This window comes from Phascolarctos cinereus, unplaced genomic scaffold, assembly GCF_003287225.1.
Source record: "Phascolarctos cinereus isolate Bilbo 61053 unplaced genomic scaffold, phaCin_HiC Scaffold_4;HRSCAF=312, whole genome shotgun sequence".
NCBI lineage: Eukaryota > Metazoa > Chordata > Mammalia > Diprotodontia > Phascolarctidae > Phascolarctos > Phascolarctos cinereus.
Window position 1 is genome coordinate 448,615,283 of NW_027555847.1, and position 13,858 is coordinate 448,629,140.

At 38.3% G+C, this 13,858-nt stretch overlaps 1 protein-coding gene across 4 annotated transcripts in view; it reads left to right on the plus strand.

Annotated features, from left to right (window-relative positions):
* Nucleotides 1-13,858, plus strand: part of PAG1 (phosphoprotein membrane anchor with glycosphingolipid microdomains 1) — a 222,047-nt gene that overhangs the window by 180,258 nt on the left and 27,931 nt on the right. For all 4 annotated transcript variants that reach the window (XM_078153352.1, XM_020976200.2, XM_078153353.1 and 1 more), the window contains 3 exons: nucleotides 2,452-2,661; nucleotides 4,543-4,594; nucleotides 12,493-12,589. In XM_078153352.1, the coding sequence (XP_078009478.1) occupies nucleotides 2,537-2,661; nucleotides 4,543-4,594; nucleotides 12,493-12,589 (274 nt within the window). In that variant the 5' untranslated portion in view covers nucleotides 2,452-2,536. The remainder of the gene's footprint in view (nucleotides 1-2,451; nucleotides 2,662-4,542; nucleotides 4,595-12,492; nucleotides 12,590-13,858) is intronic.

Here is a 13,858-nt window from a genome sequence, read left to right on the forward strand (position 1 = left end):
CTTTTGCCTTTCTTTTTATCCCTGGACTTAGCACAGTGCCTGTAAAGTAGTAAGCACTTAATAAATATTGACTCCCTAAGAAGTTTCATTCATTCACTAAATATTAAGCTTCTGATATGGAAAGTAGACTAAACTAGAAGACAGTTCCAGGGGTGGGGAACCTGTGGCCTCAAAGCCACGTGTGGCCCTCTAGGCCCTCAAGTGAAGCCCTTTGACTGAATCCAAACTTCCCAGAACAAACCTCAAAGCCACATGTGGCCTTTCCCCACCCATGGTTTAGACTATATAACCTTGGACAAATCACTGTAACTTTTTTGGCCTCAGTTTCTTCAATTGTAAAGTGGAGAAAATAGTTCCTGTCCTGACGCAGGATTTTTATGAGGACTAAATGAGTTGCTGTATATAAAATGCCTTATCTTTTTCCTTTTCTGACACAAAGGAAATTTGGAATTGTCTTTAGTGCAACTGTCGATTTGCCAGCATTAATATTTGCATAAAATACTATATAGAATACTAAGACCATTGGTTTAGAGTTGGATAGAATTTCTGTGAGTCCAACCTCCTTATTTTATAGGTGAAGAAATTAAGTCAAAAAAGGTAAAGTGACTTCACAGGGTCTAAGAAATTGAATTGGATGTGGGACTTCAACAGCCATAAAGTGAAAATGACATAAGAAAGGAAATCCCACTACGACATCCCTAACAAGTGGTCACCCAGCTCGTTTGAAGACATACAAAGTGGGGGAACCCATGACCTTTCAAAGCACAGCCCATTCCATTTTTGGATAGCTCTAATCGTTAGGAAATCTTTGCTGACATCTAGCCTAAATGACTGCTATAATTTCCATCAAGCTCCTGGTTCTGCCCTCTGGAGCCAAACTAAACAAATCATGTAGTGCCTTTTACCCGTGAAAACCCTTCAGATACTTGAAGACAGCTTACATGTTCTCCCTGCACTGATTCTTCCGTCCTCTGAGCTGAACATCCCAACACTAGATGAATTGCCCAAAGTCACACGGATGATAAAAAATAAAGCCAGTACTATTTGAATTCAGGTCCCCAGACTCCAAATCCAATGCTGTTTCTAACATACCATATTGTGTATTTCAGGGCATGATTTTCTTTGGTTTATTTTGGGGGTAACAAGGATTCCATCAGTATAGTCCACTGATAGGGGTCATAAGAGGTCATAAGCGCCTCCATCCAGTTCTTATTGCTTCTTGTCTTTTTTTCGATAAACCCTTCATAAATGATCCACTTACTATGCTCTTGTTCTTTTAATGTAACAGAACTCCAGTGTGCATTCAGCTCCTGATACATTGCTCCTTATTCAAGATCTGCCCAGCTGTTTCCTATCGTACAGCTAACTCCTCCTCAGTGCCTTCTTTTATACCATTTTGGTCTTAGGCATCTTTCTTTGGTCATTGGTAACATTGCTGCAGCCAGCTTATGCCCAGCACACATCTTTCTACTACCCTTAGATTAGTCAGTTTGATTCCTCCGAGATCATGGTGTTCTGTGATTCACACTTTTATAGTCTGAGCAGAATATTGATGTTAAAGAGATTGAACATTGTAGCAGTGAGCAAGGAATAGTGCTTTCTATGAGGCCATGTCATTTCCCAAATGTAATCCAATCCATTTTTATTATCCTACTCAATTCTGCATTGCCCACAGTGCATGCTCAAGGGGTAGGTACTGGTGGATTAAATCAGTGGGCTGTTCATCCTGCTGGACATCATCTGTTTTTATCCATTCTGTTTCGTCAATGTAGAAGATTAACACAAACTTCCCCACTGCTGTGGATTTTATTGAAGAGGGTTTCTACTTTTCTGAACTTAATGCAATTAATATGACATGAGAGAGACTTAGGTAGGACCTTTTGGAGAACCTGATAATAAATATGGAGGCCTTTTTTCTTTTACTTTTTAAATGTTTACATGGGAATAATTATCCAGTATTCCTTCTAGTAGCAAATTATTCTATTCTGATAGATGTGATACATACTATCTTCATATGGACAAAAGATTTATGCAAGTGAATGAAAATTAAAAAGAAATTAATTTATTTCACTGCCTATAAGTCTTCATGGGGATGGGGGAGGAGGAAAGTCAAGATCATTGAAGGCAATATTGGGGGAAAGTAAATTGTACATATTAGAAAAGCTGTATTGAATGTTTCCTTCTCTGAATCAAGGAAAATTTGAAACTTTACCATGAATAAAACTATTGACTTGCCAATATTAATTTTTATAGTAGACTTAAAGAATTAGTTTGCTGTGTAATATTCACCTTCAAATGAAATCTTATTCTGTAGTGAATACCAAAGTTACTACATTTCCATTCCCCAAAGCAGATTATTCTCAAGGGTGTTTTAACCAGGCATGAACTGTAATTGCTTGATTCTAGAGCTACATTTAATGTCAGGTTTCCCCAAAAAACTTCTCATTCCAGAAGGATCGATCATTTCTGCTACTGATGTCTGAATGCTTGGAGGACTAACCTCTCAACCGTGCTGGTACCAGTTCCTGAGACCATCATGGGACCTGAAGGTAGCCTTCTACATAGTGGTCAGGTGCACATCATCATCTGGGGGAGTTTGGCAGCTGTCGCAACTTTCCTACTCATTACCTTCCTCATCTTTCTGTGCTCCAGTTGTGAAAGGTAATTCTTAGATGAGCAAACTTACTGGAACCTAAACATATCATTGTTTGTTTTAGCTACTGCTGCATAACTCAAACAGCAGAGCTCCTGTGTATTCAAATTAATCCCATTTTCTCTCAGCTGTAATGATGATGAGCCCATTTTCTTTTTCAGTGAATATTGAGCTGTTATTTTAACACTCTTTTGATAACAGTTCACACACCTGTGTGTTTGAGTCCTTTCTGAATGCAATTATTTGCTATTCATTTAACCTGTGTAGATATCTTATTCTCTTCAAGTAGGTGTGGATATTTCGAAATCTGGGTATTATATGAATAGAGATGACAACCTTACAGAGTCATAGTTCATTGAACACTTTGGTGTTTAATAACTTTTTTTTTACTTTTGAATTTTTACTTCTTACAGAAGCATTCATATTACTAGTCAGAACAATCACCTTAAAGACAGAATAGATTTTGGAATGCCAGAACTTCAGTTAGTGAATAGATTTCCCAGAGATAATTTTTTTTAATGAAAAGAAAGCCATCCTCACGTCAATGTAGATAACACAATTACTTCATTGAGAAATTTTGTATTACTGATACCATGGAAATCAAAGCCATTCTGCATACATCATCTCCTCTAGAAAGAGATTCACTGACTCAAAATGAGGGGAAATCTTGTCTCATTCAATCTTGGGCAGAATCTAATAAATGGCATCAAAGTGCTACCTTTCTATCTCTAAACAGAGCTGGTAAGAACTGCAGAACTGGACTTCTCTAGACTAGAGAAGAATTACAGTTTCTTCCCCATCTGTATCGAGTCCTTTGGGATTAGAGGCTGGAACCAGACTTCTTTGTGAGTCTGGAGTAGAAGAAGCTTGCGGGCATGTTTGCCTCTGTCTGGAAGAGTAGGTTTTTGTAATAAGGTTACCTCCCATTAGATGTCACTCTTCCCTTATAGATTGTCTGTGGTAATCCTGCTTCTCAAAGACTCAGGACATCATGATTCAAACCGATGCGAGGGAATCCCATTGCCCTTCATCTGTGGCCACCATAGTTTGAAACATCCTGAGTGCGCGAAGCATTCCCTAATAGCCCTTAGATTTGGGTTACATTTACTTATGCAAATTCCCATACAGTGCTTGACTTTTCCAACAAAGGCTTTCTCTCTTGAAGCAAATTGGAGGGGTAAGGAAATCATCTGCATACTTCAGACCAAATATCTGTATGGAAGATTATAAGTTACAGAGAATTTGCTGATTTGTACTGGTAGGAGTTCCCTTATACTGGTATTCCCTATACCAGTGAAATCATAGGTCTAATGCTAACCTATACCAATGAAATCACAGGTCTGATGCCTTACCCTATCCCTATATGACATATACACACATGCCCATATATTGCCATATGTATGTACACATATAGGTACATGAGTGTATATATATATAAATAAATATGTATATATATATAACAAATGTACGTATATATATCTATTCATGCTCATACACTTTGGCTTAAATTACCTATGTATTTCAGGCAGCACCTTTTTCTTAAGGCATGAGCCAAGAAGGTATTCTGTTGGCACCACCACTACTGTTCACTTCCTCTGTAAAAGCTAACCAAAATATTTGCATGGGCTTATGGTGCTCTTTTATTGTCTCATTGAATTTCTTTCCAGCAAATGAGTTGAAAAGACTTATGGCATGATTACCTGGCTGTCCCTTCTTTCTTATGAAGCAGTCATTTTTTTTTAAATGAAAGAAAAAGATTTTATCAAGAATTAAAGAAAGATTTTCTAAATCCTGGGGAACCGAGTATATGAAGCACTATGTGTTTCATTTTTAGATCTATGTCTATATAAATATGGAACGTCACTAAAAGTTCATATTTTAAATTTCAGAGAAAAGAAGCCAACACAACAAAGTGGTGACCATGAGAACCTAATGAATGTGGTAAGACTCATTTGTGTACATTTCAGTATGTTTCCACCTGCCTGGGGCCAGAAGGAAGCCAGGCAGGAAGCCTAAAATCAACTCTGCCTCAGCCATTCTTTCTTCTTTGGGTTAGGTTTCATGGGAATATGTGTTTCTGAAAAAGCTCAGTACCTATTAACTACAATTAAATGCCTGTATTGTTAACCTAGTAATGTGGAAATCAGTAATAGAATTTCCCATAACCATATGAATTTCATTGTTGATGCCCAGCTGAGGAGGTGTTTAAATATTCCTGAATTTATGGCAGCACCGTATTCTTTAGAGTTTCTGCTAACCCTACTGCCATCATCAGTAAGCACCAATAAGCAAATAGCACAAGGGACTTGCCTTCTAACAAAGTTTATAGGACCATGCCCTCTTGCAAGAACTTTGCCTGCCCCTCCAAGCCCTCAGCCCTAGAGGCCCATTGTTCTGATTGGCCTCCAGAGACTGGCATATGTCATTTGAATAGTAGCAGCTCTAGGGAGTTTGAAACCTTGCTTTAGGTTATCCCTGCCTCCAGAAATTTCCCTCAAGAGAACGTACCAAAGGATAGCTCCAGAGAATTAGGGATCATCCGAGAGGAAATTTGAACTCTCACGTTAGTGGCAGTAGAAGATAATATTCTTCTCACAATGGTATGCTGGAGAATACCTCCCATAATCTTCCTGCTTTAGATCTACTTTCTCCAGAGTTGGCCCAGAACAAGGCTTGTATGAAAGGCTGGAGAGTTAGAGATACTGCTTTTGAGAGTATTCTCCCTGGTAGAAGTAAGTACTTGAAGTGGGGAAGGAGGCTGAAGAGGTTTGGTAAATAAAAATAAATACAAATATTGTGTTTATTAGCAAAAGTTTTTGTGAAGTCAAGTCAACAAGCATTTATTAAGTGCCTACTGTGTGCCAGGCACTGTCCTAAGCACTGGAGACACAAAGGCAAAAACAGAACCCACCCTCAGGGAGCTCATAGTCTAATGGAGGAGGCAACCTACAAACAAGATCTACAGAGGATAAATTGGACCCCTAAATCCTTCAGAACTTACCCAAAAGACCATTTAGTAGAATGCATTTTTTCCAACTAGAGGCAGTCCCCAACTTAGAGAAATACAGAAGATTGTTGGAAGGACCAGAGAGTACATCTAGTCTCACCAGTAGCTATAAATAGGAATCACTTCTGAAGGGGAAATGTCAGCCTCAGCCAGAATCAGATCAAATGTAATTGGCAACAGTTGAACAAAACAAATAAAAATACAGTACAACATAGATAACGTTAATTTGTGATTTTCTAAGCCATTATGTGACCAGCAGGGATGCTGTTCTACAGCATCTCTAACAAAGTGATCATCCAGTATTTCCTTGAAAGGCCTCCCCTTCTTAAGAAAAAAATCTGCTACTTTTCCAGACAGCCCTTTTCTTTTCTGGATAACTCTAAATGTCAAGAAGTTCAGGGTCAGGTTTTGGTTTTTTTTATTTTGTTTTTCCCTTTATGTCCAACATAAAGCCATCCCTATGAAACTAGCTCCCGTTGTCATTAGCTCCAACTGCCTTTTCAGGTCAAGCAGACAATTCCAAATCTTGTTCCACAGGACAGCCTTTTAAATACTAGAAGACAGTTGTCACGTCCCCCAACCCCAAGACACACAAATACACACACTCTTCCTTAGGCGAGAACTGTAATTAAAGCAGGATGACTGGACCTTTGCCTTCCTTCTGTTGATGATCTCCAATTTATCTTGTATATATCTTCTTCGCACAGAGTTGTTTGCATGCTGTCTTCCCCTTTAGATGGTGGGGTTTATCATGTGGAAATAGTCATGTGCCCAAATACATCTGCAGTTCCATGCCTTTTACAATAGACCATTTGGAAAGGACTTAATGGGTTATACCAGGATTTTCTCTTATCTTATATGGCATATACTATAAAATTGGGAATGGGGGAAAGAGGAGAATTAAATAATTCACATCATTCACAGTAGTACCACAAATTATCATGTGGGTAAATTAGAATATGGGATTTTCAGTTCTGATCATTTTATACTGATATTTGGAATGTGGAGCAGAAGGGAAACAGCATGGTTTTTTAAGGAAATGCTTTCAGTGTTGACAGCTTTGTTTTGACTTGTAAATTGCTTAACTTTACCATGGAGGTAATTTAAACATAGATACACTACTGCCAATTAGTTACCTTCCTGATTATAATCATATACTGTAGCTAAATTCTTTGTAACTACAATTTTAAACAAAATTTGCTCACAGTAGCCACATATTATAATATTATACTTAAATTTGCTATATATTATAATTTTTGAGGAGGCCAACTAACCTGAGTAAAAGAGCAAAGTGATCCTGAAAGGTCGTTCTTACTTCCAGATATCCCTTTTACCTTTATTTGTATATGTTCTTGAAAATAAGTAAGATTTAGAATGCAAGTTCTTTGTCATCAGGGACTGGTTTTGCTTTTTGTTTGTATCCTGAGCACTTATCAAAGTGTCTGGCATGTGAATGCATGAATGAAATGAGCACTCTTTAAGCACTTACAGTGTGCCAAACACTGTGGTAAGGGCTAGGAATCTAAAGAGAAAATTTGAGACAAGCTCTCCTCTCAAAAAACTGACACCCTGATTGGAGAAGACAACGTATAAAAGGAAGTGCAGTTGCAGAATAGACAGAAAATCCTGTTAAGTCGTAAGGTGCAGTGGCTGAGCAAGTCAAGTCCCAGGGATCCTTAAGTTGCATGATAGGTCAAACAATTGTAGAAGATGGATGAATGGTAAAGCTCAGTGGTCTTCTGTCTCTTAGGATGGAATAGAGTAAGTGACTCCTGTCTTGTATAAGAACTATAAATAACCAGCAGCCTAAATGGGTTCTTAGGCTGGGGGAGGGGGGCAGCAAAGGAGGAAATGGTTCCCCATCTCTCTCACACTCTTCTTCTACCCTCTTAGCCTAACACCCTCTGCCCCTCAACCCCTGGGACTTGTTTCCTCTAGAAGGCTCAGGTAGATTCTGGGCGGTCTTCTGGGAAAGGGATGAAGCCTAAGTGATAAATAAATGCTTGTTGATTGGTTAGTGAGCTAAATTTTAGCATATAGTTTTATTTATTTTAATACTGGTTTAGATGAGATCATGGATTCTTCTATAAGAATCTTTTAGACTATAATAGAGCTAGTCTGATATGGATGTTCCCACCTAGAGGCAAAGGGAATTAATCAGATACTTTGAAAGATACCCTATAGTTAACTCAGTTAATATTGAAGAATTTGTATAGGACAGAAGTTTCTATCTTCCTTCCTTCCTTCCTTCTTTCTTTCTTTCTCTCTTTCTTTCTTTCTTTCTTTCTTTCTTTCTTTCTTTCTTTCTTTCTTTCTTTCTTTCTTTCTTTCTTTCTTTGTAGCACTGCCCTCAGCAATTTTTATTTACTTTTAACATTCTTTTATTTTTAAATTTTGGTTCTCCTGATTTCAGGGCCAGTGCTGTACCCACTGCGCCACCTAGCTGCCCTCCCTCCCGCATAATTTCTTATAGCAACAGTAGTATTTCATCGCAATCATATGCCACAACTTGTTAAGCCATTCCCCAAATATAAATATTTTGTACATATAGGTCCTTTTCCTTTTTCTTTGATCTTTTTGAGATATAAACCTGGTAATGCTATTGCTGAATCAAAGGGTATGCACAGTTTTATAGCCTTTTGGGCATAGTTCCAGATTGTTCTCCAGAATGGTTGGACCAGTTCACTTCTCCATCAGCAATTCATTGACGTACCTATTTTCTCTCTTCCCCTCTAGCATATGACATTTCTGACAGGTGTGAACTGGTACCTCAGAGCTGTTTTAATTTGCCATTCTCTAATCAATACTAATTTAGAGCATTTTCCATATGACTTTGGTAGCTTTGATTTCTCCTTCTGAAAACTGCATGTTCATATCCTTTGAGCATTTATCAATTAGGGAATGGTTATTTTGTAAATTTGACTCAGTCCGCTATGTATTTGAGAAATGAGGCCTTATTTCATTGCCTATAGTGCCTTTTAGCAAAATGTAGTTTCCCTGATTATCTTTTTTTTTTAAATTAAGTCTATTTTTCCTTTTACTACATCTGAGATCATGATTTCTAACCTTGCCTTTTTTTATGTCAGCTAAAGCATAACAGATTCTGCTCCAGCCCTTTATTTTAGCCCTGTATGTCTCTTTCTATGTCAAGTGTGTCTCCTGTACACAAAATATTGTTGGATTCTGGTTTCTAATCCATTCTGCTATCTGCTTTTGTTTTATGGGTGAGCTTATCCCATTCGTATTCACAGTTATGATTACTAACTTTGTATTTCCCTCCATCCTGTTTATCCTTTATCTATTTATCTTTCTCTTTCTTTTTACCCTGTGCCTCCTCAAGTGTCTTACTTCTGACCACTGCCTCCCTTCATCTGCCCTCCCTTTTATCCTCTCCCTCCCTACCCCCAAACTCTTATCTCCTTCCACTCCTATTTCCCTATTAAGATAGATCTCTATCGCTGAGTATGTTTATATATTCTTCCCTCTTTGAACCAGTATGCTGTTAGAGCAAGGTTCAAGCACTGCTTGCTGTCACCACCATTCCATATATGAAGGTGGTAGTGGTGGTGGCAGGCAGTGCTTGAAGAATAAAACTTTATGAGTTCTTTTTTTTCAATGTAAAAATGTTTAAGTGCTTATTATGTGACAAGCACTGGGCAAAGTGTAGGGATATAAATAGAAAATCAAGACAATCTCTGCTCACATTCTGATTAGGGGACATAACACACACATCTTCACCTGGAAATTAGGTGGAAAGCCCCAGGAGCTCAGAGGGAGAAAGTTAAATGGCATGCTCCCTGGGATGCCATTGGGAAAACAGAAGGCCCCTAAATAGTGTCTGTTGGGAAGGAGGCAGTGGACAAGGGATGGAGGGTGTATTACCTTTGGGTTATTTTAGGAACAGATAGAAAGTGGGGGGTCCAACTGGGAGATACCATCTAGCAAATGATAAGAATTGGGTAACAGAGGCTGGAGCAGGGGAGGGGAAGGTCCCCAGCTCCCCAGGAAGTGGTTACTACTGTTGGTTTCTCTGGCTGCCTGTTTGCTTCTCCAAAGAAATGTAGTTAAGTAAAGCAAATCTACACTGTGGCTGTATCTGAAAATGTGTCTCATATTGCACCTCTAGCCGGCTACTTCTCTGCTAAGAAGTAGGAAGCATGCTTCATCCTGAGTTCTCTAAACTAGTCATTGGGCATTGCATTGATCAGAGTTCTTAAGGTTTTTGAAGTTGTTTTCTTTATTAGTGTTGTAGTGATTGGGTATTGTTTTTCTGGTTCTATACATTTCAGTCCACATCAGTTCATAGAAGTCTTCCCAGGTTTCTCTGAATCCGTAATTTTTCTCTTTTCTTATTGCACAATAATATTCCATTTCCTTCATATACCATAATTTTTCAACCATTCCTCAAATGATGGGTACCAATTTCGTTTCCATTTCCCTGCAACAAAAAAGTGCTGCTAGAAATATTTTTGTATACACAATTCTTTTCCCTCTGTCTTTTACCTCTTTGGAGGTGTTTTTAGTATTGGTATTGTTAGGTCAGTATTGTATGTCAGTTTCATGATGGCATGCTTGCATAGGTTCTGGATAATGGACAATGCTCTCAAGCTTTCCTAGTTACTGATGAAGTGAAGCAGGGCTGAGTTTTTGCTCCTATGCTTTTTAGCATGATGTTTTCAGCAATGCTGTCAGATGCCTTGGCAGTACACTTTCCAGGGATGTACACATAGATGAGGTTGATGCAGATATTGCTCAGTAGTGTTCAAGAGTCTATGAAACCTGGACAGTATACCAACACCATGCTGGGAAATGGAATTACTTCCATTTGAATTGTCTTGGGAGGATTCTGAAAATCACTTTCTGCTCTGTACCCTCTGGTCCAGTGACATTGGCTTTTCTGTTCCACAAACAACACACTCCATTTTTCTGCTTCGGACATTTTTTTTGACTGTCCTTTATGCTTGGAACACTCTCCTCTGCTTTGACTACTGACTTCGCTGGCTTCCTTTAAGTCACAACTGAAATCTCTTCTTTTACAGGAAGCTGTGTGGTACAGCGACTCTAAATCAATTAAACTCAAAGACTTCTCAAGGTGGAAGCAAAAGTTACTTTTTATTACAAGCTTGCTAGAAGGGGTATCTGCTCCCCTGGTACACTTCCAGGAGGAGAGAGGCCATGAGTTCTTTAAATATGATGTGTAGGCTCTTTTTTTGATAGTGGCTTTCAGGTACTCCAATAATTATTAAATTTTCTCTCCTCAATCTGTTTTCCAGGTCAGTTGTTTTTCCTATGAGATATTTCACTTTTCTTCTATATTTTCATTAATTTTACGTTGTTTTATTGTTTCTTGATGTCTCATGGAGTCATTTGCTTCCTAATTCTAATTTTTCAGGAATTGTTTTCTTCAGTGAGCTTTTGTACCTCATTTTCCATTTGGCCAATTCTTCTTTTTAAGGAGTGCTTCCCCTCAGTGAATTTTTTAAATTTTCTTTAGTGAGCTTTTGTACCTCTTTTACCATTAGGCCAGTTCTGTTTTTTAAGGTGTTATTTTCTTCAGTATTTTTTTTGTGTGCCTCTTTTACTAAGCTATTAATTCTCTTTTTGTAATTTTCTTGCATCATTCTTATTTCTTTTCCCAATTTTTCCTCTACCACTTATTTCCCTTTAACTCTACCAGGAATTCTTGCTGGCCTTGGGTCCAATGATTAGTCATCTTTGAGGCCTTTTTGTAGCTGTTTTCACTTTGTTGTCTTATTCAGAGTTTATGTCTTGATCTTCACTGCTACTGTGGTAGCTCTTTACTATTAAGCTCTTTTGGTGTTGTTGGTTGCTCATTTTCCCATCTTATTTGAACTTTGAACTTTATGTTAAAGTTGGACTCGGCTCAGCTGGGCTTGGAAGGCACTGTACCAAGGTTTAGGCTTTTTGTGTGACTGTCTTCAGAGCTAGTTCTGGGGGTATGCCGGTTTTCAGTGCTTCCAAGGTTATATTATCTTGGAGAGGTGTCCTCCCCACTCTCCTGGTCTGCACTCTGGTTTTTACCCTGGAAGGGCCCTGTTCCTCTGCAGCTGCAAGTACTAGTGTTCCCCTTAGCCCTGGAATTATGACCAGGTCCCCTGCTCCCTTGTGACTGATTACAAGTGCTCTTCTCCATCTTGGAGCTGCAACCCAGAACTGCTTACAGAGTTGCCAATCAACGCCAGCTGCACCCCGTACCAGCAAAGAGTCCCCTGTAATCTCTTTCTGACCAGCTGTCTGACTAACCCCTTTACCGTCTCTGGGCAGAGAGCTCCTGAAGCTTCTGTCAGTCATGGCCACCTCCAAGGCCCACCACTGGTGCTCCTGACTCACTCCAGGTTTGTGTCCACCTCAGTGTCACAGACTTTTCATCTGGACCTCCTAAGTTGTCTGGCTAGAAAAATGTCTCCCTCTGATCTTTTGGTAAACCCTGACACTCTAAAATTTGATTTGAGGCATTTTTAAATAGTATTTTATTTTTTTTCTAATTACATATAAAGATAGTTTTCAACATTCATTTTTTATAAGATTTTGAGTTCCAAATTTTTCTCCCTTTGTCTCTTCCTTCTCCCCCTCCCCTAGACAGCAAGCAATCTGATATAGATTATACGTGTTTGAGGCATTATTTTAAACTTGTTTGAAGGGTAATATTGGCTGCCTCCCAGCCTGTACTTTACCATCTTCAGGACATAATTTTCTATTGCTACATCTTTTACATAGGTTGTTGAGGGTTTTTTTAATCACTTTGTTTTAATTCCTTTGTTACAACGCAGAATACATTTCTTAGCTATGTAATATGTTCATTTTTTTACAGCCTTCAGATAAGGAGATGTTCAGCCATTCAGTTACTAGTTTGGGTACTGAACTTCCTGCCAGCAGTGAACAAAATGGGGGCCTTACCAATGGAGACAGTAAGTTCTGCTGAGTTTTCCAATATGTACAAATCTTATCATACATACTTCATCATATTCTGAACTTCATAGATGTACAGAAACTTTAAGTAATATAGTTTAAACTTAACTTCTATCAGTTTACTCACTTTTAGAACCAGTTTTACAAATCTCATTGAGTTGCAGATACCAAATTTTCTTCTGGCTCTGATATTTCCTGGTTCTATGGCTCTTAGTTATAATTTACTTTCTCTGACGATATAATCTGAATTAGCTGTATCTTACAGCTCTCGGCAGCTAACACAGTGCTTATCATATGGAAGGTCAATAAATGTTTGTTGAACTGAATTAGGTACATAATGATCATCACTGAAGTTCTTTTAGAGCTAGAAGATAAACATGTGAAACATCTTCCAACTTTTGTGAAGTCTAAGCTCTTAGAATACAGATGGTATTTTATATTTTTTAAAACTTGAGTTACTGGTCCATAGCATCAAACTTTGTAAGGACATTCCCAATGAAATGAAAAACATTGATTTAATAGCTTGCATAAGGCCTTTATAACATTAACAATTCATTGGCAAACTGAAAATTTAGAATTCAGGCTTCAGACCTTCTTATCAGGATTGGCATGCAGGGTGGGAAAAAAACCTAAAAAAAAAAAAAGAGAAAAAATATGCCCAGCCACTGGCTCATGGGTGATATCACTTCTAGCAAAGGTGAGTTGGCTATGTTGACTGCTTGGTCACAAACATGCCTCCAGAAATGTGGAGATGATCACAAGTAATGCCATAATTTTTGTACGAAAAAATCTGGTGTTCTGCCTATGTAATATGGAGGAAACAACCTTTATTTTCTACCCCACCCCCACCCCCAAAGGGTCTTTTGTCCCCAAACTAGCATTGGTTGTCATGTCTTACATAACCTGAAGGGACCAGTAGAATCAGTGAATATGGAAAGATATGACTTCTCATTAGGAATTAGAATAAGTATCATTATTTTTCCCACAAGTGACACAAAAGGTGATTTTTTTTTTGTCGGGGGGTCTCTGGTAAAACAGTGTTATACACACTTTGAAGTATGGTAACAGATAGGTACCATATTTAGAACAAAAGGCGTGTAAGGCTATTTGTAATAAAGTGAAGGAATATTCTTCTGAGACAAATTGTGTCCCTCATTCAATGGAGTAGCTATGGAGATAAAAATTAAGTCTTGTTGAAATTAATTTAAAACCTAAAGTTATCATGAATGAAGTTATTACAACTAAGTAGATTTATTGAAGTGCTACAG